Raw genomic sequence first — 26,446 nt, forward strand, 5'->3', positions numbered from 1 at the left:
ATGACAATTATAATGACCCCGGGGTGTGTTCACAAGTCTTGAAACAGTCAAAACATTTTATGTTCTAGATCAGTAGTTCTCAACCTTTTTGAGTCGCGACCCCCAATTTAACATGCATGTTGTCCGCGACCCCCGCTCACTGAACAGAATCTCACACGCACAGTTCAGATCACCCAAAAAAGAAACAAAATGACCAAAAAAAGGAAACAAAATGACCAAAAAGACACAAAATTACCAAAAAAGACACAAAATTACTCAAAAAAGAAACAAAATCACAAAAAAGACACAAAATGACTAAAAAAAGACACAAAATTACAAAAAAAGGAAACAAAATGACAAAAAAAGACACAAATTGACCACAAAATGATTTTAAAAAAAGACACAAAATGACCAAAAAAGACACAAATTGACCACAAAATGATCAAAAAATGACACAAAAAAGCACACAAAATGACCAAAAAAAGACATTTAGTGACTAAAAAGACTAAAACACATTAACACATGAACACTTTAACACAGTGGAGACAGAGCTGACTTCCAAACTGATTTGGCGACCCCCAGAAATCATCTCGCGACCCCAATTGGGGTCCCGACCCCAAGGTTGAGAAAAGCTGTTTTAGATTACCTGTTCAACTTTCTCTCATCCTGCTATGGAGAAACCCTGAACACTCCCAGAAGCTGGCGGGGTATATATGGACGAAATCTGGACTTTGGAATAATATTCAGCCTTGGAGTCAGCCAGCAAAAAGAGCTTGTCGTCATCAGAAGGGTAAGTGTTGCTTCAGTTAACATTAGCATTAGCAACAGGCAGTGTAACATTAACCTAGCCGTATACTAACTTGCATGTAGCATTAGCGACCAGCTAGTCTGTTTCTTCAAGACAGTTAACGTTACCTCTGTAATCGAATCACTCCCAAAGATTAAATTACCCTAAATTGAAGCCATGGGTGGTTGGGTTTACCAAAATAAAAGCTTGTTAAATATATAAGAGATTACTTTAGTAAGCATTGCATTCTGTACCTGATACAAAGTGGTCTTTACGCAATCCAAAACACAGTCCAAATCTGCTGCTCAGTTGTCTCCAGTTTGTTTACAACTCATTAAACTGCAGTAATCCATGTTGGCTGCCTTTAGGTTCTTAAGGAATCCAATAAAATGCTCTCCCTTTCACTTCTCCATATTGGTTCTGGCATCCCAGTGCACACCTGCTATCCACCATGCTCACTCTGTGCTGAAAATAAGGCAGGTGAAGAAACTACACTGCAAAAAAAGGCAGCTTGTATTTTTTGGCCTGAAACAGTGATTTAAATTGGCAAAACTTGGAAATATAAATTATTGACATTTAGGGCAATAATGTAAGTTAGCACAACAAAGGAAGCCAGTTGTCTGCTCAAAAACAAGTTGGTGAGTTGTTGTTACTTATATCTTTAAGTTGGGGTTCACAACAAGGGACAATAGTTCTGATAACTCTTATTTCTTTGTTGTGAAATGCGGGAAAAAAATTCAAATTCATTAGCGAAAGCTAGCGGCTAACTGATGCTAGTGGCTAACTGATGCTAGCGGCGCTGCTTGTTACAGCTACAAGAGTAGCCATTAGCGTATCAATGCTAACTCAAAATTGTGGTCGCAACATTAGCTGACATTTCATAGCGGTGTTACAATCGTGCCAATTCAGCACATTGCAGAAGTTAGCAGAAGTAAGGATTAAAAGTTATTACAATGTAAAATTGTAAGTTAGTACAATTTACAGTTGAGTTGACAAAAATCTGAATTCAGAGTTGAGCAAACTCCAAAACAAAACTTAAAATATTTAGTTTAATTGTCCAACTTAAAATGTAATCGAAGTTTGTTGCCTTGAAATTTTGAGTTCACCCAACTTTTCTTTTTTTGCAGTGTAGCTGCTATGCGGTTTCCTGCCAAAATGGCGCTATTTAGAGTGACATCAACACCCGGAGCTCTTGATCTGAATCTATTAAAATAATGAGGCAAAATAAAAGTCAATTATAAAAGTGTAATTCACATTCCTATATTGTGTACACTTATTGTCAACTCTAGAGTATTCAACCTTATGAGGCTTTAGGATATAGAAACACATTCTGTGCTTATAAAGATATAGGCGTGTTCCACTTCTTTTCCTCATTAGACTCCATGTGAATTTTGGCTTGTTGCAGGTTTCTGTATTTTCCCAGTTGATCTTTATTTCCTTGAAGGCTCTTGGCGTAACGTGACCTCCAGTCTCTTTCAAAAGCAGCCTTCACATGTTCCAGGATTGTCACTCCTCTGTCTTTAAGGTTATTATTTATCTTGATCACCAACCCAACTCCTGTGTTGATGGCAAAGTCACTCCCGACCCAGTCATGGTTACCTGTTGACAAACAGCATATTGCTGAATTATGGCAAGAAACATTGACTTTGAGTTCCAGTGGGATGCTGTGCTTTTTTTCTTGATGTGTGTGTGTAAACTTTTTCATGTTGCCTGTGTCAATGTGTCTGTTTGTGAGTAATCAGATTAGTACTTTTACTTAAGTAAGAGATCAAAATACTTTTTCCACCACTGAATTTTTGACTTCATACTGCACTTTTATGGAATGAACGGAGCCCCACCTCCAATGTTTCACCCAGTTCTCTTTATACATCAGTTGCTAGCAGTCCCTTATAAACCCTGCAAACTGTACGACAACACTAGGCTAGCTTGCAACGGTTTAAATTGACGTGCTATTTATATTTGCATTTAGTGTGAAAAGTCCTTATGTCTGCCATGAAAGAGAACAAACCTAAGGTAACCTACAGGTTTTTTTTTTTAATTGATTGCAAAATATATAATACATTGCTTACCAATGTAAACAGCATTGTCGGTCACCATGTACTTGTTGTGGTTGAGCCCATGTTGAATATCATCCTCTTGCTCCTTGTGACTGAAAAACCTCTGCAAAAAATTTAAGAAAATCAGCATGTAAAGATACCAAACCTCTCAATTTAATATTGAAAGAACATATAGGAAGAATTTCCAGAAGGTCAAAGCAACAAAGCCTCGTTGGAAGAATTAGATAAATTCACATACCACCTCTAATGAACAGTTGTGCATCTGCATACACAGTGACTTGAGGGAGGTGACAAAGTTAAAGGTGAGGGGGTGAGTCTTCTTCCAGAAGCTGATCAGCAGCCGGACTCTGACTCCTCTCAGTACCACGGCCTCTCTGATCATCTCATCAATAAGCGACCAATACCTATTGATGCAACCATTGTAATTAGACCCTGTTTTACTGTTTTGCCTTTTATCAAAAGGCAATTATACAGAGAAACTTTGTTGGAATATTGGACGCATTCAATCATAAATACAGTTTAGTCCTCAGACGGAACTTATCCATCAGCAGAAACTTCTGATGTACCTTGTGACTGTGGTTCCTCTGAAACTCCTGCTCACCAGAGGGAGGTAGTCCGTCACAGATATGAAGATAAATGTCTTTGCACTCTGGATGACTTGATAGATGGCATCTACATCTCTGGTGCGATCTTTAGCGCAGAAAAGTTCAGGAGAGGTCTGCAGAAAGGATTAATCACTCAGGCAAGTTTGCACCCAAAATGTAATAAAGATGATGAGAATCTGAAGACTGAAAGGTGGGCGTTTAGAAGACCTTTAACATTCAATTTGTCCCGATTTAATGAACAAAAGCTGACAACCGTATCTTTTAAATATATACTGCACTGAAAAATGTTCCGCTCCTAAGAACAACATAATTAGGGTTTGCAATTTTCCTAAATGTCTGACAGATTCAGTTTAACATTTGAACAAAGTAAAGGGCAAGAAAACAACAAGGCACATTTCTTCCACCATGCATCACCACTAGGAGAGCAGATTGGAGTTGCCAGCAGCTCGTGACAGCATGGCTCCATTAGTTCCTGTAGGATGATAAATGTCCTAAATGCAACTGATAAGCGTCTTGTCGCTTAGAGGGTAACAAGATTCATTACTGTCAAATTAGGCTGAGGTACTGAGATATTCCGACCGAAAGATTCTCCTCAGCGTGATATTAACATGATTAATCACCCCCTGCGTGTCTGTTATTAGTTGGTAATGAAACTTTTTATAAAGACATCCACCATCTAGTCCAGAGTCAGGAAATGGTGCCTTAAGAGGAGTATAAAGTCCAAGAATTTATTACAGATGCACCCTGTGATTTGTACATTTTGTATGGAGTCAATTTATGTGTTAACATGCAGTAAATACTGCTGCATAACAAAGTGGTTCCTCACAGACACATAAGCAGCGGCCTCTGTGGCGTTGAGTTGTAGCTCCAGGGCGTCATGCCTTCCGTACAGGGCTGTAACTCTCTTCGACCAGATGGAGGGGATGTAGTCCCTCTCGTGGAGCTGCCAGTAAAATGAAAACACTCGGTGGAGGTCCAGAGCCAGACAGCTGCAGTTATACACCACCACCCCCAGTTCTTTCCTCTGTGGGGCGTCAGAAAGGAGCACACAGGAAGAGGTGATGCAGCAGAAAAGTTGCAGTCAGAATTTAGCTGTGTTCACTGGATAGACATGCTTAAGCCAGGAGTTCTCAACCTTTTTGAGTCGCCACCCCCAAAATGACTTAAAAAAGACACAAAATGACTTAAAAAATGATACAAAATGACTTAAAAAAAGACACAAAATGACCAAAAAAAGACACAAAATGACAACAAAAAAAGACACAAAATGACCACAAAAATACTATACTATCACGTTATAACGACATACTATCACGTTATAACGAGATAATGAAAGTTTCTCGTTATAACGAGATAAATGGAGGATATTTTTTTATAAGGGTGGCAACAATACGCTTCCGTAAATATATGACCAAATATCATAGACAATGTGATATTTTGGTTGCTTCAAATTTGTTATTTTTAAGCCAGAAGTAGTTTTCCGTAGTTTTCCTATTAAAGAATTGGAAAAAAAATCCTAATAGTGCTGTTTTTGTTTAGGTTTTTTTTTTTCTTGATCGATTTGTTTTGATTTTTTTTCATTTCTTATTTTACATAAAATTATTATCAGCGAAGTGACAAAAATATGTCTGTTACCTTACGGAAGCGTATTGCTGCCACCCTTATAAAAAAATATCCTCCATTTATCTCGTTATAACGAGAAACTTTCATTATCTCGTTATAACGAGAAACTGTCATTATCTCGAAATAATGTGATAGTATCTCATTATAACGAGATAAATGGAGGATATATTTTTTTTATAAGGGTGGAAGCAATACGCTTCCGTATATATTGGTCAGAATTGGACAAATTAAAATCTTGATCCCATGTTGGTGCTGGTTTGAAAGGTGAGGAATCATCATGGTCATCCTGAAGTGACATTAGTGTTTTTACCAAACATAATGATAGTCAGGTAGTGAGACATTTAACTCAAAACCACAGATATCAACCTCATGGTGGCGCTAAAGGACCAGTCAAGGGGTTACTACACTGCAAAAAAGCCAACTTGCATTTTTTGGCCTAAAACAGTGATTTAATTTGGTAAAACTTGGAAATATAAATTACTGACATTTAGGGCAATAATGTAAGTTAGCACAACAAAGGAAGCCAGTTGTCTAAAACAAGTTGGTGAGTTGTTGTTACTTATATCTTTAAGTTGGGGTTCACAACAAGGGACAATAGTTCTCTCTTATTTCTTTGTTGTGAAATTCTGTCATTAGCGAAAGCTAGCGGCTAACTGATGCTAGCTGCTTGTTACAGCTACAAGAGTAGCCATTAGCGTATCAATGCTAACTCAACATTGTGGTCACAACATTAGCTGACATTCAGAGCGGCGTTACAATCGTGCCAGAGAAATTCAGAGTTGAGCAAACTCAAAAACCAAACTTAAAATATTTAGTTTAATTGTCCAACTTAAAATTTTATCGAAGTTTGTTGCCTTGAAATTTTGAGTTCACCCAACTTTTCTTTTTTTGCAGTGTACAGTCAATAGGATTAATCCTCTTTGCAGAATGGGAATATGTAAAACATTTACCCATCCAATTGTTGTATAGTCTAGACTGAAATGGCTAGATACTGCAAAATAAACTCGAGACAGTGATTCTAAATATATTCTCGCCTGTTCATTAATTACACAGAAATTGTTCTGTGTTTCTTCTATTTCTGTGAGTGACCCAGAAGGAAACACACGGAGGTTTCAGTGTATTTTCTACAGATATGAAACAGGGAATTTCTGACCTTCTGCTTTCTTTTTTCTCTCTCTTCCTACCAGCTCTTCATCTTGTCATTTTTTGTGCAAGTGTCTTCACACCAAACGCACACATTCATATACGTGTCCCTTTCTTCCTTCTGGCTTCTGAGTTAATTACACCGAACAGCCGTTCTACCTCCAGCCAGCGCTGAAGCATGAAAAGTGCCAGGTAATCACTTCAAGTAGTAGTGTGCAGATGCTCCCTGGTTCCTCCTCTATTGTGAATTACATACTAAATGCAAAGCGAAATGGCACTCAGACAGCAATCTTAAATCTTAAATCAAATCCCTGATGCCCATTTAAAGTTGCTCGTGTAATTGCATAAAAAGGTACAGGTGTAGAGTGGAACTAAATCCAGACTCTGTTATGTTTGAAGTCCCTGTGGGGGTGCAAATGTTATCATTTAATTAAATTTGTCCAGCTTTTATTTTGGAGAGACTAAAATCTACTGTAGTCATTTTGATGCCAGAAAAGACCTGCAGACCTGACCACACCTGACTGCAGCAGCTCATTTATCCTCTGCTCTGATTTTGCTCTGCAGCCTCTCGCTGTTGTCGATGTTTGTTGTTACCTTGGAGAGTGACCTCCAATCCATATCAGCGCTCCCGATGTAAATGTGCTTCCGATCCACCACCCAGAATGAAGAATGGAGTCCTCCTCTGGTGAGAGCTGTCATATTAACAAAATGAACCTCTGCAACTGGACGACACAAAACAGAGAGTATAGGGACAGTGTGAAAAGTTTGAAAGAATGAGATGGAGAGACGTGCCAACCAAGGTTATTATAGTTAACGAAAACTAACGAAATAACGAAAACTAGAATTGAAAAAACATTTTCGTGAACTGAAATAAAAGTAAAAACTAGAGTTTTTAAAAAAACGATAACTAACTGAAACTGTATTGTGTGGTTACAAAACTAACTAAAACTGACTAAAATTATAGTGAAAAATGTCCTTAGTTTTTGTTTTTGTCAACTTTTTTCATTCATAATTCAGTGTTTCTATTTGAACATGCAACACATGGTAAATATGTTTACTGAGACTGGGATGTTTACACTCAAACAGAAATTCAAAACACCTGGAACTCTAAGAGTTAATAACCTTATTGGGGCTGAGATGATAAACCAAAGGAAACAAAGGAAACATTTATTATGAACTCTTTGAATTTGGCACCAACACATAGCCCATTACAAAAAAACTAAAACTAACACTAAAACTAATAAAAACTAAACTAAAACTAAGCATTTTCAAAAAATAAAAACTAAACTAAAACTAGAAAACTCACTCTAAAAACGAACTAAAACTAACTGAATTTGAAAACAAAAATTCACAACGAAATTAAAACTAAAACTAATGAAAAATCCAAAACTATTATAACCTTGGTGCCAACTGGCCTTGGACTGTCTGGTCTGACGGACATACGGGGGGCAAAGCAGGCAGGCAGCCTGAGTGCCAGAGGCTTTGAAAGGGAAACCTGCCAGGTGCATTTGCACATTCATGATTTTTTGACCTTCAGTGTGAAATTTGGCAGACATGAAGGTTGTATGACCCTTGCTGTGAGCTACTGGATGGGGCTGCATAATGTGGATGAGCCTGTACAGGGTATATACAGGAATCCTGAAGTTAATTTTAATACCTTTTTCAAGACCTTCCCAATACTTTTTAATACCTCACCGCCACTTCAATATGTAACCATTTACATCAGTAATTAATTTTTTTATTCGCCGTATCCAGGCTAAAATGCTCCCAAACTTCTGAAGTTTTGGTACGCGTAGCTGTGTTGGACGCCGCCATTTCTGTGTACGTTACCGATCGCGTTCGACAGAGACGCACTCTCGGCAGAGATTGTAATTAAGTGAGATGCCTCACTCTGTTGGAAAAACACATCTGGCGACAATAGTCGACAATGGAATTCATTGTCGACTATTTCTATTATCGATTTTTGTCGACAACGTCGACGAATCGTTGCAGCCCTACTCCGCAAACTTGCAATTGCCCATGACCGTTCATTCAAGCCTTTTCTTCCGTTTTTTTCGCGCTGAGGGCGTTGTGTGACATAAGGTGCGTTCGTAATATGCACTGGGAGCAACCTGGTCTCACAGAAATCCGTGAAATAGCCACGGATTTCGCTTAACTCAAAATCCGTGGGATAGCCACGGATTCGCTCAAATTTCCGTGAAACTGACACGGATTTCGCTACAATGCAAGTTAATGACAGTCATATCCCGTGGCTATTGGTTTGTTCCAAGTCACGTGACTTTCAAGGTCCCAGCGGTCAGAACATGGCGGACAGTTCTCTCATTTTTAGTGAAAAATCAATATTTTGACTTAGTTTCTGCATAAAAATGGATTTTGATCACATTTCTAGTGAGAAATATATGTTTTATTTTCTAAATATTCACTCAGTGAATGTACATAATCACTTTGTATGTTGGAATAGCCACGGGATATGACTGTCATTAACTTGCATTGTAGCGAAATCCGTGTCAGTTTCACGGAAATTTGAGCGATTCCGTGGCTATTCCACGGATTTTGAGTTAATCGAAATCCGTGGCTATTTCACGGATTTCTGTGAGATCATGTTGACTGGGAGCGCCAGAGTGTACTTCATGAATTTCGGAGTGTGCTCTGGCGCTCTCGGAGACAATTTCCAAACGCATCCACAAGAGAGTAGTTTTTTCATGTACCGGTTCATCTTTGTTTTTTAATGAAAAACAAATAAATTCACACACGCTTGCGATGTTTTCAGGACCCAAACTATTGGACAGCGAATTGAGAAAAAATACCTTAAAAATGTAAGACTTAGCAAAGTTGTGAAAATACTTTTTTAATACTTTTTTAATTTTCCCAAAATTGATTTATCACCTTTTAATACTTTTCAAGACCCCGAGGATACCCTGCTGTATCTGACAAGTAAAACATAAACTAAAATTCTTCTTCTGGTTCATGCACAGGAAGTGTTGTCAGGTGAGTTGTTAGAGGCTATAAATCCTCATTCTGGAAGGTTACAGTGGCATACCAAATTGCTTTTATAAAATGGAAATATGACAGCCACTCACTGTGTGCTGCCAAGGTCTTCAGTTCAGCAGAGTTAGTCAGACTGCTGGCAATCTTCAGTTTAACCCCACGAGACTTCAGGCTGAGCAGCCTCTGGAACAACAACTGACCCTGAGGAAGACAGGGATGTTACTGTAGTTGAGCACTTGAGCAATGTTTCCGGTTGTCTCTTAAAAGGGCGATACTTACATCTCAGCAGGACTAACCTCATTAGAAGACTACATACACATGTACTGGAAAATAATTGCATTTCCTCTTACAGAACACCCGGGGGAATGCAGTTGGTTTTGTTAGGATGGCAACCAGATCTGAGTCACATGTTTCATCTGTTCCTCTTTCAGAAACTCCAGATACTTACTGTTCATGACATCAATATTTCTCAAATACACTACTGGTCAAAAGTTTTAGAACACACCAACTTTTCCAGAATTTAATTGAAAATTATGCAGTTTAATGTCTCAGTCTACTCTGAAATGAATGCACATTTGCAACATTTAAAATTCTTTATTGAGCATGATAGTGTTTTGAAAATAAAAAAAGATTCAAAATCACATTTTATGTTGAACTAAAGGACTAAAAAAAGACACAAAATGACCAAAAAAAGACACAAAATGACTAAAAAAGACACAAAATGACTAAAAAAAGACACAAAATGACCAAAAAAGGAAACAAAATGACCAAAACAGACACGAATTGACCACGAAATGATCAAAAAAAGACACAAAATGACCAAAAAAAGACACAAAATGACTAAAAAAAGACACAAAATGACCAAAAAAAGACACAAAATGACTAAAAAAAGACACAAAATGACCAAAAAAGGAAACAAAATTACCAAAACAGACACGAATTGACCACAAAATGACCAAAAAAAGACACAAAATGACAAAAAAAGACACCAAAAGACACAAAATGACTTACAAAGACATGAAAAGAATTCAAAAAAGGACAAAATAGCCCAAGACTCCATAGAGTTAAGTTGTTAACCCATTTCTTGTTCCCTGAAAAAGGCCTACTTATATTGCATAATTCTGAAATGTACATTATCTTTCAGTTTTGGTTAAGCTTACCTTTTTTTATTTACCTCTGGCAGTTCACCACTTACCTTTGTACCCTTTCAAGCTGTTCATTTGACTTGAACTGCTTGAATTTCAGTAAAAAATGGAAAAACTTTTGACCGGTAGTGTATGTGTTTTTATTTTTAAGGTATATTCAGATCATGAAAACTTTCCAAAGCACTTTAAGACTTATTTTAAATTTAATTCTCAGATTCACTCTTATTCAACGCGTCAGTCTTTAGATCTTCATCCTCCAAGATTTCTGACATGCAGAGGTCAATTTATTGTTCAATTTAGGGACCAAATTATGGATAAATACCTTTTCCCATCTGGTAAAGGACTCCATCTCTGTAAAATGCTTCAAAAGATGTCTAAAAGCTCATTTAACGGCTGTTTTAAAATTCTAATTCACACAAATACACTTTTTTAACATGTTCATTTTTGTTTTTAATTGTTTTTGTTATTGTCATTATAACTTGTTGATGTTATACATTTGTTTTTTTCTCAGTTCTCAGTTTATTACTTTCTAATAACTATGAAATTTTAGGTGGAGGCTTTAAATAAGCCTCTCCCTGCACTATACATGATATGTTATTTTTGTCATTTTATGTAATTCTAACTGTGCAAATAAAATAAAACCTAAAACCTAAAAACCTAATGCTCAGCAGGAATGTACAGAGATATATTCAGACTGTCTGTACCTGTTTGGCAGTGCTTGGTATTGTTTCCTGGTCCCAGGGGTTTAAGTCCCAGACAGGTGACACCACCTCCACTGAGTGCTTCGCCTGGTCCAACAATGTATGAAAGCCAACAGAGAGAGGGAGATGGGGTCTGCCATCCCGGGGGAGAGAGAGGTCATCCGGAATATTCTCCACAAGCGCAATGCTGAAAGTTGAACAGGATTCTTATTAAAGGCAAGGCAAGGCAAGTTTATTTGTATAGCACAATTCAACACAAAGTAATTCAGAGTGCTTTACATAAGCATTAAAAACAGCAAGATGCAATTGAAAACAGTAAAAACATTCAATTAAAACAGGGAAATAGAAATAAAATACAAATTGTGAGGCTGTTTTGAAAATTTCAAGGGGGCGCTAGTGAGTCATTTTGCAACATCCATTGGCGTGAATACCAGAAAACGTAAATTTCACGTGAGATTTACACTACCGGTGACTGTTGCCAACTGTTTGTGTGGTACCAGAAGTGATGTTATCAATTATAATTCAAAATGAACAATTACTTAGAGCAGCTATTCTCAACCTTGGGGTCCCGACCCCAATTGGGGTCGCGAGATGATTTCTGGGGTCACCAAATCATTTTGGAAGTCAGCTCTGTCTCCACTGTGTTCATGTTCATGTGTTTTAGTCTTTTTGGTCAGTTGATGTCTTTTTTTGTGGTAATTTTGTGTTTCTTTTAGTCATTTTGTGTATTTTTTTGGTCAGTTTGTGTATTTTTTTGGTCATTTTGTGTCTTTTCTGGTCATTTACTGGTTACTATGGAACCAGTGAGGAACAAAATGGAACAACCTGAGAATGTGTAGTTTAATGGGTAATAATGAGTTGACGGAGAACAGACTTGAAGGACGTGTATTCATAAATCATTATGTCATCATTAGTTCAGTAGTTGTATTTTTCTGGCCTTGTCACACTTGCAGAGACGTTACCTGCAGTCACTGCTACAGTTCTCCTCTGTGATACCGTCCTCATCGTCCCCCCAAATGTTGACTGATGAGAAGATGAGTGCCACCAGCACAGCAAAGCAGCAGAGCAGGGCAAAGAAGGCAATGCACTTCTGCTGGGTCTGGAACAAGAGGTATACACACACACACACACACAGACAGCAAGCTAAAGTTAATTAATGATGTTTTTGTGAAGGATGCGCTGCAGAACTCTTCCCCTTTTTGCTACACAGCAGGTTAACAACTTGCAGTGAAGACATTGACACGGCAGGTCGTTTTGGGAGCTGCACAAAAGGGAAATTATCGGCCATTAAATGCTAATGCCCCTCATTCAATATCATTGATTAAAGGTTCAGGTTCAGGATCAATACAGCAACTCTATGTCTCCTTCTGACTGTGGAAACTCTTGATTTGACAACCAGATTGCAGAGGAATTTCTGTTTTTGGTCAGTTTGTGTCTTTTTTTGGTCATTTTGTGTCTTTTTCTGGTCATTTTGTGTCTTTTTTTGGTCATTTTGTGTCCTTTTTTGATCATTTCGTGGTCAATTCATGTCTGTTTTGGTCATTTTGTGTCTTTTTTTTAGTCATTTTGTGTCTTTTTTTTAGTCATTTTGTGTCTTTTTTTTGTCATTTTGTGTCTTTTTGTGGTCAATTTGTTGTTTTGGGTGCTGCACAAAAGGGAAATTATCGGCCATTAAATGCTAATGCCCCTCATTCAATATCATTGATTAAAGGTTCAGGTTCGGGATCAATACAGCAACTCTATGTCTTCTTCTGACTGTGGAAACTCTTGATTTGACAACCAGATTGCAGAGGAATTTAAATCTGTGGAGCAAAAAAACACCCCAGCTTCACAAATCCTACTTTATGCCACAGGGCAGAGGGCAAGTGAAGTGGAACGCTCCCCAGCTGAAGGCAAATTGTTCCTCCTTTAAGCCCGACTATAAGGAATATTTGAAACTGTGGTTTATGCTTTTCTGTATACTGCCTGCTTTGTTGTTGAAGTGAATCCCCAGCTGAAAGGGATTTTATGACCTCTGTGCCAGCATGGATAGGCTCAATGTCGCATTTATGACAAGCAATATTAAAGGCTATATTATTGTACAGTATATGGTATATACAGGCTGTAATAAGGGTGGAGTGACAGTCGGAGCTGTCCGTGGTTATGAAGCAGCAGCCTTATTGCCTTGATGCAGCCTGAGGAGTCTTGATTTCCACTGTTTTAAAAGTGCAGTTAGGCACTTCTGTTTTGCTTACGACTGCAGATTTTCTCCATCTCGTTCCTTGGCCTGTTTGGCTTTGTTGGTTTCACGAGCTGTCATCACGTCACATTACATATTCTCTTTTGCTGTTTTCGATCAATCAAATGAATCGAGTCCCGCTGATTTGGTTCACTACCCTACAGTAAGCACGAGTCTTTCTCCAAAAAAAAGATGACTCCCAACTTCAAGTTTCTGCAAAATCGGACTATTAACCCATAAGAACCCATGGTGACACTGGTGTAACGAACATTTACATGTTCTCAAATCTCCCATATTCAGCTTTTTTTTTCAAAGTTTAAACCCATTTAACAATTCTAATCTGTTAATATGGTGTCCTTTATTGCATTTAACACTATTAGAGTTTATTTGTTTTTAATTTATTATTGATTTATTATTATTTTGTTACTTAAAAACAAATCTGAAAAATATTGTTTTTGTTAAAAAACACCACTAATGTCACAGTTTTGATATATGCTGTGGAGATGCAGATAAAAAGGCAAATTTGTTTTTCTGTAAGTAGAAAAGGTGTCTCGTTTTATCTATATTAAAATAAGAAATATTATAAAAATAAATACCATAAACGCCCAATGTAACATATATGTCACATCACAGATATTTGACATTTGGGTGTAGAATTATTTTTAAAAACATCATAAATGTGTTCTATGTGGTCCACTTGGTCTGTGGTAGATCCCCCATAATTTTCCTTTACATGGACAAATGGGTCTGGGTTCTTATGCGTTAAACAAAAGAAAAACACAATTCAGCGCCGAGCCAGAGAGAAGATCAGGGTCGGAGGGTGTTTGTCAACTTCATTTCCCATTTTCCCCACACTGTCTGTCTGAGGCGATGAGGCTGAGAGCGGTGCCAGCCGGATGCACCTCACACTCCCTCCGCTGTCCACTGAGACCTCTGAGCTCTTCATCACCTTTAGCAGAGTCAAGGACCAGGCTTGACTGGTGGATGTGAACATGGCTGCAAGGAAATAAAGCCTCATGATACAGAAGGAGATTGACAGAGTGACACAGGTCAGTTGACTTCCAGCTGATCCACTGAGATGCAATATTTTCTTTACTTCAAACACACAATGTGTCTAAAATCCATCAACATAATCTTACGTGGTTGGTAGCTGATGTGATTAATTGATTATTTGTTGGAAGCCAAGTGGGAAAATCGATCTTTTTCATTAATCAAGCAAAAATGCCATATATATATATATATATATATATATATATATATATATATATATATATATATATATATATATATATATATATATATATATATATATATATATATATATATATACAGTACAGGCCAAAAGTTTGGACACACCTTCTCATTCAATGCGTTTTTCTTTATTTTCATGACTATTTACATTGTAAATTCATCAAAACTATTAATGAACACATGTGGAATTATGTACTAAAAGTGTGAAATAACTGAAAACATGTCTTATATTCTAGTAAGCAAAGGGTGGCTACTTTGAGGAATCTAAAATACAAGACATGTTTTCAGTTATTTCACACTTTTTTTGTTAAGTACATAATTCCACATGTGTTCATTCATAGTTTTGATGCCTTCAGTGAGAATCTACAATGTAAATAGTCATGAAAATAAAGAAAAACGCATTGAATGAGAAGGTGTGTCCAAACTTTTGGCCTGTACTGTATATATATACATATATATATATATATATATGTATATATATATATATATATATATATATATATATATATATATAGATATAGATATAGATATAGATATATATATATATAAGTTGGTTCCAGCTTTTCAGATGTATTATTTCTTCTTTTCTCTATTTTATTTTGTGGCAATTTAAATATATGTGGCTTTCTTACTGTTGTTTGGACAAAACAGTGATTTTGAAGATGTTGGGAACTGCGATAGTCATTTATTTCATGATTTTCTGACATTTTAAGGACTGAATTGTAAACTGAAAATTGATTGATGATAACTTTGATAGTCAATGGAATCGGCTGGTTCAAGCTGAATGTGTGGATTTTCTTTTTTTCCCCTTCTATTTAATATAGTGGTAAATTAAATGTCTTTTGGTTTTGTAGTGTAGTTTAGACAAAACATACAATTAAAAGATTCCCACATTAGGAAATTGGGATGGGTATTTTTTCATTATTTTCTGACATTTCATAGGCTAAATCAATATTTAAAAAAATAATTCAAGACCATTTTAATAATAACTAGAATCCTCTAAGTCATTTATCTGTTTCCAGCCACTCAAATGCGTGCATTGTCTTCTTCTTTTGATTTATTATAATGGTTAATTGCATGTCTGTGGACTTTCTTCTGTTATTGGACAAAACAAGCAATTGCAGATGTTTCCTTGGGCTGTGGGAAATTGGGATGGTAATTTTTTATTTTTTTTACCACCCTCTGACATTTTTAAGACTAAATCATAATCTAAAAATACATTTTTAAGAATTTACATAGGCAACAAAATCATTTATCAAGCAATATTTAAAATATGAGATGGTTTCAGCTTCTTTAATGTGTGGCTGGCCCTTCGGCACTGGGAATTTGTGACATTTTTCTGTCATTTTACAGACAGACTAATCAATTATTCAAAGACATAAAAGCTAATTTAATAGATAATGAAATCATTCGCCACAGTCCAAATTTTACATGTCTGTGTTTTCACTGGATAATTGAAGAGCACATGGAAGGAATTTACGGCTGCATCCAAATGAATCAATGAATGAATAATATAATGAAAGCCAGCAAGAAAAGCCTCAGGCAAACATGCAGAATACTAGAATCCCACCAGTCAACGGTCAAAGTGAGAAGAATATCTAATATTAAACAGATGCAGAGTGAAGCGAGAGCTGTAAACATCACCTTCAAGGGCTCCGGGGGGGTCGGTCCCGCCATGAGAGCAGCACTCCTTCAAACTTCTCTGACAGGTGGAGAAACAGCAGCTCAGTCACACATTTTTTGTCCGTCTCTCTGTCTTCATAGCCCGCTCTGATGTCCTCACTATGTCTTCATCTTGGTGGTTCCTGGAAGGTTTGTGTGTGCACCTCAGCTCCCGGTCCGTCCCATGTCCTGACATGGTTCTTCCAGCCTCTGGATTTGTGTACGTACGTGTGTGTGTGTGTGTGTGTGTGTGTGTGTGTGTGTGTGTGAGCTGTGTGCGCTGCTCCTCGGTGGAGGTGGTGAGAGAGATGGAAAAAGACCAACCCCTCTTGTTAAAACGGCCAATACAGAGCTGTAGCTCCGAGCCCCAGCAACCCTCCCCTCCCTCCCTCCCCCTCGATTCCTCCCTCCCCCTCGATTCCTCCCTCCTCTTCCTCTCCCTCTGTATCTTCCTCTTTTATCTGCCTTGTGAACAAAACTCATCTGGCACAAAGCAGTTGGGCTTAGCTTCGAGGGGAGGGAGGCTGCTGCTGGTGATCCACTGTGTGTGACAGCTGCTGCGAAACTCTCAAATTGTTCTGAACTCATTAGGTGGGACCGACACACACACACACACACACACACACACACACACACACACATATGCACACAGTTCTGCCCGGCGAAGACAAAAGAATTTAAAACAGCCTTATAGCTCCTGTTAATACCTTCAACTGATGACATAACTGTAAGTCAGCAGTATTGTCTGCTTTAATCCCCACTGTTTAAATCATTGTAATAAATGTGCTTTTCAGTAATGCACCAGATTTTTAGAGAACTCACTCATGTTTCACTTCTACTGTACAGTATTTCCATTTGCTTCACATCTAAAGCTCTGCCTCTTTCTATTCTACAGAAGCACGTTAAAGGGCCTCGGAGGGGGGAAAGTGAAATATGCAAACACATTCTTCTACCATTTTATTCATCCTTTTCTCATAGATGAATATAGCGTCGCCTAATAGCAGAAAACAACATATGCTGCTGACTGCAGGCAAGCTGCTGCTGTGTTTATGAGTCCTGCACTGTACAGGGAGTAAAGGAAGGACCTAATGGGGGATGAGGGAGACATAAGGAAAGGATAGAAGCAGGTGGAAGAGTTTTTTGTTGTTGTTGAAGTTTACTTGGTTGTAAATTTTGACATACTTAGTTACAGTACTACTCAACAGAACTAAAAGACTACTGGATGAACTGCTATGTAATGTGGTACACATATTCATGCTCCCCTCAGGAAGGATTCTGATAATTTGATGATACTCTGACTTTGCTTCTGGCTTAATCATCTATCTATAAAAGCAAGAAGAGTCTGTCTGTGTGTGTGTGTGTGTGTGTGTGTGTGTCTAGTTCATATCTCTCTGACCGTTAGTCAGACTGACCTAAGATTTCGTATGTGGCTTGCGCATGGCATTAAGGTGTGCATCCTCAATTTTGAAGAGGTTTGAATTTCAAATTATCATTATTTACGTAGGACATATTGCGGCATTGCACTGTTTCCGATCGGACGCCTTTTTAGGCCTTTTAGGGGAGCTCCGCCCCATTGTGTGATAGGCCTACACCTGGTCAGTAACACAATTCACTCTGGATTTCCACCCTGACTCATGTCATCTGTAAGTCTATTTAGCCTACCTATCTTTCGGAGTTTTAAAGTGCGCTACAAGGTTCGATTTTCCAATAATATTCTAATAGTTTCCAGCTAATATCAATGTTCAATGTGTATGTGCTGTATGGTGTGCGTACCTTATGAAAAGTAAGTGTTTTATGGCGTTGCAGATGATGTAGTGATCTGCATAGCCACAATATATGAAACACAATAGTTATTAATCAATCTACACATTCCACATTAACACACCTAACAACCCTTTCTCACATTATTCACATCCATCTGTTTGTGCTGCATGTAAACTTATTCCCTCCTATATCTGTGTCTGTATAAATGTCTAACCATGTTGAATGATTAAGTTTCTGTTTCTTGAAATAACTATTTCTTTGTCTATTTATATCTCAATGTACATCCATGTATTACCCAATATACACTTTGAATATTAACACTACGCAAATATTACACCTCATTGTACATCCCACTTTCACACACAACCTCATTTGGTAACCTCTTCCTGGTTAGGCGTTATAAAAGACAGTTTTATCAGTAAATAAATGTATGTAAATGCCAGCAGTGAAGTAGTTACGAGGGTGACGTGAGCTACAGAAGTTTCGAGGAAAACATAAGTTACGTTAAAAAACTTTTACTTTTGTTTTCACATGGGAGATTCTCCTGGGTGAAAGTCCACCATTTGTTTTCATTTGGCAGTTGCCAACTTGTTTTTTTGGTACCAGAAGTGATGTTGTCAACCTTACTGGATTTCCACCGATTGCTGAACGGCTTCGCATCGATTTTGCTCCGTCTTCTACCCGGCGTCAATTCCCACGTTACGGCAGCATATCGACACTTTCCACTATAAACCAAGACGGTGATGACCGCCAAACTTGAGGCTTTTAAATGATCGTCAACAAACCAATGGGTGATGTCACGCCGGCTACATCCATTATCTTTATACAGTCTATAAAGATAACATTACATTACATGTCATTTAGCAGACGCTTTTGTCCAAAGCGACTTACAATAAGTGCATTCAACCTGATGGTACTAGACATAGACCATAGGAATCAAGTAAGTACATAACTTTAAGAGCTAACTGTCATCGCTAAAGGAGTGCTTTATGTTAAAGAAGAAAAGAAGAGAAAAGAATAAGAATTTTTTTTTTTTTTTTAATATATATGTTAGGTGACCATGACTTAACCGAGATATTGTTGGAAGAGATAGGTCTTCAGCCTGCGGCGGAAGATGTACAGGCTGTCTGAGGTCCTGATGTCAGTAAAGATAACATTAGCATTTAGCTTAAATTAGCCGCTCTTACAGCCTTGCAGAGCCGCTAGTGTGACTGTCTAATGGCTGTCGCCTTGTTACATCTTGTTAAATTGCAATGTAATTACACTGCACAAAGCTTAATTTATCTCATCTATATACTCATGAACTAACTTTTTTTTAAAAAGTGAAACAGCTGATGATTTGTCAGTGTAATTACTATGTAGAGTAAGCATGACTTTTAAGTCTAAAAACTTGTGGAGCACTGTGTGAACTCCAGACAGATATTCCTAGCAACAAGAACAAAGTCATAGCAGTGAATCCTGCTGTTTGTCTGGGGCAGGTGTCCTCTGCACGTCAGCCTGTGTGAGTGCAAAAGGTAGACCAAGAGAAAGAGACAGAGGGGACAGAAATGTTTGGACCACTTCCCAGGAGAGGTGGATGTTAAAGCTGCTCACACGGGGTCAAACAAACACAGATTTCACTGTTTCCCTGACGATCATGAGCTCAGACCATCAGCTGAGTCTGAACCACAGGAGCGTTTTTTAGCTGAGCAACTACATGAACGAGATCCCCCGGCTTAACGGTCAGTAGCGGTCAAACCAGGAAACTGTTGACATAAACAATTTACCAGCTGCACAGTCACCACCATGATGCAACAATGAATACTAATGTGGGAAATGCCTCCAAGTCCGTTTTCTTTTCCGTCATTATGAACAGCTGTAAGAGCTCTTTTCAAGCAGCGCTGTTTGCAGGAGAGAAGTTCAGAGGTCACAGCAGCCTTTAGAGTTTATTCCTATTCCCTCCTGATTCTCTGTACAGGACATCATTATCTGATAATGTAGCGCACAGTCCTCCAACACAAGAGACCAATTATAAATAGTCCTCACCTCTAAGAACCACACTGCACGGAACATTCAGACACACAAACGAGCAAATTATTATCTCCTCCAAGGAAGTGATGATTTCAGTTTGGTTTGTCTGTCTGTTTGTCAGCAGGATTATGGAAAAACTGCTGGTGTGAATGTCATTAAACTCTGTGGAGGGATGGAGCATGGGCCAAGGAAGAACCTGTCAAATGGGTTTTTCGGTTTTGAGCCGATCTGGACCATGGGGCAGATACACAAATTATTTTTTATTGTGGTTATAATTGTGAGATTGGGCATTTGATGTTGGCGGTGGTTGTTGTTGTTGTAGCTCTCTGAATGCCCTTCGACTTATACAATAGGCCTAAACCAGATTGAGGCTTTTCTGCACAGTCAGTGCGTTTACATGCACAGTTAAATCAAGCTATGCTTAAAATTAGATTTTGGCGTCTAATCGGACTTCTGTCCTTGTCCCAGTTTACATGCAACTGAGAAAATCGAATAACTGACGGGAACGTGTCCTCCTCTTCAACACTAGGTGGCGATATGCGTCGTTTTAGCGGGTCAATACGGCCCCCTTTCCGGTTGACCTATTACGTCATAATAAACAAGTGGAGAAAGGAGGGAAAATGGCATTTTTGAACAACAAGAACAACAAGACAGATGGTGATTTTGAGGGGCAGACAACAGAAGCCTGTCTTCGGTTCAACGCTTTGTGTTGTCGCTAATGACCGGCTACTGCAACTAGCTACTGCAACCGGCTTTCTTGGATGTTTTTGTTCTGGGGTTATATGCCAGCACCTTGGGGTGGGGGGGTGGAGCATGCGGCACATGTGTACATGCATTGTCTTGTCATACATGCCGGCGAAAAATGATTTCCAATCTCATTATCTGGGTGTCTTAATTGGAGTTGGAGAACTCCAATATTAGTTGGACTAACACGTTTACATGCACTTCAGTTGTCCAGTTACAGTCAGATTAAGGCAATAATTTGTTTTTTTTCAAGTGTCATGTAAACATACTGAGTGTAAATGTGTGTGTGTGTGTGTGTGTGAGTGTAGGACAAAATAAGTTGGCTGAAGAACCCTGCGGTCTCTGCCTTTAACTAGTTTTGGTCAAAACTATTTTTTATTGTTTGGTCAGATATTTTTGACTACATTCTTTCAACATTATTTCAGTGACACTATCTCAGTATATAGTTAGGTCCTATTTCTGTAGAAATACAGTAATTGAAATGGCATTAAATCATCAACAAAAAAAAGGGGATAGTTCTGATTTTTTTGGTTGTAAAAGGCTCTTATCCATAATCAGTGTATTACCTCCAGTAGATGGTGGTCAGCTCGCCTCTGGTTTAGAGAAGCAGGAGTACCCATATAGTCAGACAAGAGCTAAAGCTGTAATCTCTATCTGTCTCCTCAAAGCGTCCAGACTCCAGAAAAAATCCCCAGTTATTTTACGTCACAGAACACTGGGGATGCTGGTCAACTGCTGCCTCGATTGGTTAGTTTGTTTGTGTTATAGTGTGACTTTGGTGAATAAGCGTAACAAGTAACAAGTAACAAGCGTAACTGTATCCCAAATCGGACACCGTTCGGCTAAGATTCTATCAAAATTTCACATTAACTACGAATATAAATGATCATGTCATGCTTCCAATTAATTTAATGGTGTGAAACTAAAGTTTAACTTCTCATCTTTCGAACCGTATATTGTTTAACCGTATATGTTAGCTTCGGGTTTACCAGAGTCGGCTAAAGGACGCTAACACCAGTGAATTAGCCTAATTAGCTAACTGTATCCCAAATCAGACACTTGGATCTCCTCGCTGTAAAACAATGAGCTGCTGAGTTTTTCGGGGGATATTGGATGTTTCTGGCTAAGCCAAATAAATATCACCGTTATCAACCATCGTTATCAACACACCTGGACCGTACTTCTGTCCTTCACAATAAAACACAATACAGTAAAAATAAAGATATACTTTTAAGATTGTCCTGAGTGTCGCCCAAGCGTTCTTACTGCTTTCTCTCATCAGAGTTACTTTTGTATTATTAGACATGTAAATCTCCAAGTACATAAATTACATTTCACATCTAGATAAAGTTAAATATGTTTAAATCAATTATACCACCTACACTGGCGGTGGCGATCTTATTAAAAATCGACCGACATTTATGGATGAGGAATATGTTTTTAGACGACATATTTTCACCGATGAACAGACAGATTTGTGGCCATCTGGAGATAATAATTATATTATTAATAACATATTAATATTAATAATAATAATAAGCTAATTGATTGTGATGATGATATAAGAAATCATGACTGTTTATGTCTTATATTACTTTATGCGTCGTTGAGTACCCTGAAAAGTGCAATAAATAAAATGTATTATTATTATTTATTATTATTATTATTATAATAATTTATTTTTTTTATTACAGTAGGCTAATGAGAACTATGTCTTGTTCTTCCAGTGGTCATATCATGTTTGCATCTTGCTAATGGGCATGTATTAGTATTATGCAGAGGATTTTTTATTCAGTCAAATGTAACATTTGCTGATTTGTTGATTTTTAAAAAAAACTTTATTGAAGGTTTGGACGAATAAACTCAACTTCGTATGAAAGCCACGGGTATAAGCTCTCAAATACTTTTTGAATTTCATTTTTATCTGCTACAGAGGCTGAAAAATCTATTATTTAGTAGGTGTTGAATTTCCAGAAAAACTTCAGGTTTTAGGGGGTCATTTGAAAATCGCCCAGAGGTTTTCCAGGCATTTTTTCCCAGGCGCTTTAGGCCTAAATGGGTTAAAACACCATATCCCTTTAAATTTTAATCTTAGATGTTGCTTTTGACCTACAAATCACCTAACCCCCCCCACCCTCATCCAAACACACGCCTGTGAGTGTCAATGAAGGACGCCTCAACGTACTGTAGGTGTTTCACCTTCACACCAAAAGCTCAACAGCAGGTTACCATGCGTGCACAGGACATCATGTTTTTTTCTTTTTGAACATTGCCATAGCGTCATAGTCAGGGTGATATGTGCTGAGTGAAGGCTGACTGAGATCAACACCACAGGGCACAGCTTGGCCACATGCCAAAGGGACTGTGGATGGGGTGCAGACAGGGACCCAGCAGTGAGAAATGACCCTGTTAGCTTGTGTTGTTGGGGAAGCTCCATCATCGGAGCTGCTCGCTCAGACTCTGCAGCCACGGAGCACATGGTTAAAAGAGAGGAGGAATGAATTGTTTAATTGATCATTTCATGATAGATTTCTTTTGTCCTGACTAAGCACTCGCTGGATGAAAAAAAAAGCTAGAAAGCACTGAGTGGTGGAAATTATTGACAATCGTCCTTGTTTTTTTAAATGATTTTCTTAATTTAATTGCTTGTGAAACAGAAAGCAAAAGGAGGAGTGAAATAAGGTCACGCTTAGCTGCTGTTGAAGAAATGTTATAGAGGGAGACATGTATATTTTTCGGAGAAGCTTACTTGTGTGTACACTGTAAATAAATGGCTGTAGATTTTACGGTTAAAAACTGCTAAACCACGACAGTTATTTACTATAAAATGATAAATGGGTTAATTTAGTTTCAGTAACACACCATAAATGTATATATCAGCCACAGTAGCAGTTGTTTTTTTTGTTTTTTTTACAGTTTTTAAAAAAAAGACATTACTCCACTGTAAAATATACTGTCAATATACTGTAATATGAGCCATCACTGTAATTTTTGCATTTATTTTTTGTAAAAATACTTTTTCTCACTGTTAAATGTACTAAACACCATATCTCTAATAAAAACATACTGTAATATTTAATGGTAAAATCTTTAATTTATGCAGCATTTATAAAGTATTTACTGGTCAATTATATGGCAGAACAGCGTTTCTTTTGATGGAAAAACTTTTTTTTTTGGTAAAATATGGAATAAAATGAATAGATGGGAAATCAACAGTGCTAATATCATTTTACCGTAATATTAGAAAAAGTTGCACTGTATTTATTACGGTAAAGTTCTGGCAACCACAGCTGCCGGTTTTTTACCGTAAAAACAACTTTTTTTTTTACAGTGTAAATAGTTATTAAAATCATGAATTACAAGTGAACAGATAATTAATCTACATGTGAACAATATCATAGTGTCTGACTTTTAGCTGGCTGAGTGTGAAGTTTGGTTTGGTGTGAAATGACAGTTTCACAGTTTGAGTGTGGACCAGCTGTAAATATACCATATAAATCTGCTTTAGGGATGTCAGAGCAAAATGTCTGACACAATTTCCCAGAGTCCAAGGTGACATGTTCACAGTGTCATTCAGTCTGACCAATGGTCCAAAACCAGGAGACAAAAAGAAGCAGCAAGAAACATTTTTTCTTGGAAAATAACCTGAGGGAATACTTCACCCGCAAAACGACCCTTTAAATATCAGTCCAGAGGAGTAGTGCTTATGAATATGTTTTTTAAATAGCAAGGTTTTGGCTGAATATTTCAGCCCTCACCTGCTTTAACTTTTGTGCATAAAAGAGAGGCCTCAGCGTGGAAATTATTAATGCTTAACTAAGATAAATTATATACACAAACTGTTAAATGCAGGCTTTAAAAGAACACACTTTAACCCTCTGGGCCCACTATAATTTACTGCTTAAATGACAAATACAGCTGAAAATGCCCCTAGTGACCCCAGAGGGTTGAGTAAAAGTGGTGTACAAATACAAATACCAAAATAAATCAGTACAAATATCTAAAATTAACTGTACATTCTCTAACTTAAGATTGCAGGATTCTTGGTCTGTCTTTTCCTGTGTGTGTGTGTGTGTACTGGGTGTGTGGCAGCAGAGCTCTATTGCACACTTCTCCAGCAGCAATTCTCCAGAGCTGAGGCTGATGCACCACTGGCATGAAGAATGAATGAGTTTACACCGGATAAAACTGGGCTCACGGGATGCAACTGGTGAATAAATTCCTCTAAATATACTTTTTGACACTTTTCTAACACTTCTAGTTTCTTACAACTTGTATTTTTTGGCCTAAAACAGTGATTTAATTTGGTAAAACTTGGAAATATAAATTACTGACATTTAGGGCAATAATGTCAGTTAGCACAACAAAGGAAGCCAGTTGTCTGCTCAAAAACAAGTTGGTGAGTTGTTGTTACTTATATCTTTAAGTTGGGGTTCAAAACAAGGGACAATAGTTCTGATAACTCTTATTTCTTTGTTGTGAAATTTGGTCATTAGCGAAAGCTAGCGGCTAACTGATGCTAGCGGCTAACTGATGCTAGCGGTGCTGCTTGTTACAGCTACAAGAGTAGCCATTAGCGTATCAATGCTAACTCAAAATTGTGGTCACAACATTAGCTGACATTTCATAGCGGCGTTACAATCATGCCAGAGAAATTCAGAGTTGAGCAAACTCTAAAACAAGACTTAAAATATTTAGTTTAATTGTCCAACTTAAAATTTTATCGAAGTTTGTTGCCTTGAAATTTTGAGTTCACCCAACTTTTCTTTTTTTGCAGTGAATTCCCAAGTCTTAATTTCGCCACTGCCCCTGTGAAGAAGCCTTTGGCCCCTGCTGTGGCCCCTGTGTCAAATTAATAATACAATGATCAATTTATAACGATAAACAATGGAACAATTCTAACCTTTTTTTTTGTTCAAACAATATCTCATTGTACACAAAAGAAACCCAGAATGTTTACATTGTATAATAGTTTAACTCTATGGAGTCTTATAGGGCTATTTTGCCCATTTTTGAATCCTTTTCATGTCTTTACATGTCTTTATAAGTCATTTTGTGTCTTTTTTTTGGGTAATTTGTGTCTTTTTTTGTTATTTTGTATCTTTTTTTTGTCATTTTGTGTCTTTTTTTGTCATTGGTGTCTGTTGTGTCGTTTTCAGTTATTTTGTGTCTTTTTTTGGTCATTTTGTGTCTTTTTTTGTCATTTTGTGTCTTTTTTTTGGTCTGCTTTGTTTTTACTGCACTTTCAAAATAAAAAAGAGATCGTGCACAAAAATGAGAAATGTCATTGTCATACAAAAAAAACTGTTATTGTTGGTAAGTCTCATTATTTAAATCAATGTATTTGTATCTTCCAAATATACTTAAATGAGATGTTTAAATAAGCTAAAATAAAGATTTTGAATGTTTAAATATCATCTTTGCCATTTTTTCATGTGCTAATGTGCCCCTCTGATTAAACACTGGCCCCTCCTTGGCCCCCACAGTAAAATTGGTCTAGAACCGCCGCTGGATTTACAGTAAAATAAATAATTGCATGATGATTGAGAGGTACCTGACAGTTATCTCACCCGTTCCAGCTTGTCTTTGCGTCGTAGAAAGATGGATGCAGAGTAGCCCTGCTGCTGGATGGCGCTGTAGCTGCTGCTTCTCATTTGGGACACACAGGGCAGCGGCGCTGGGGGAGCCTCCTCCTGCCCCCTCGCCCTCGGATCATCTGACAGCTCCATTGATGACCTGTGTGCTTCTGTCTGCTGGGGTACAGACAGT

The 26,446-nt window shown here is 37.7% G+C and overlaps 1 protein-coding gene across 2 annotated transcripts; it reads right to left on the minus strand.

The window, feature by feature from the left end:
- Positions 1 to 463: 463 nt before the first annotated feature.
- On the minus strand, positions 464 to 26,446 carry pld5 (phospholipase D family, member 5). 2 transcript variants are annotated; one of them, XM_059353800.1, is made up of 10 exons: positions 26,248 to 26,446; positions 11,991 to 12,127; positions 11,032 to 11,215; positions 9,275 to 9,383; positions 6,789 to 6,916; positions 4,255 to 4,452; positions 3,390 to 3,541; positions 3,062 to 3,227; positions 2,836 to 2,926; positions 464 to 2,365 (listed from the first exon to the last, which is right to left on the minus strand). In XM_059353800.1, the coding sequence occupies exons 1-10, from the start codon at positions 26,404 to 26,406 to the stop codon at positions 2,103 to 2,105; spliced, it is 1,587 nt and encodes a 528-aa protein (XP_059209783.1). In that variant the 5' UTR covers positions 26,407 to 26,446; the 3' UTR covers positions 464 to 2,102. The 2 variants fall into 2 exon arrangements, with proteins under 2 accessions (XP_059209783.1, XP_059209864.1); XM_059353881.1 differs by lacking the exon at positions 26,248 to 26,446 and adding an exon at positions 16,142 to 16,304.

The sequence above is a fragment of the Centropristis striata genome, chromosome 1 (assembly GCF_030273125.1).
Source record: "Centropristis striata isolate RG_2023a ecotype Rhode Island chromosome 1, C.striata_1.0, whole genome shotgun sequence".
Taxonomy (NCBI): Eukaryota; Metazoa; Chordata; class Actinopteri; order Perciformes; family Serranidae; genus Centropristis; species Centropristis striata.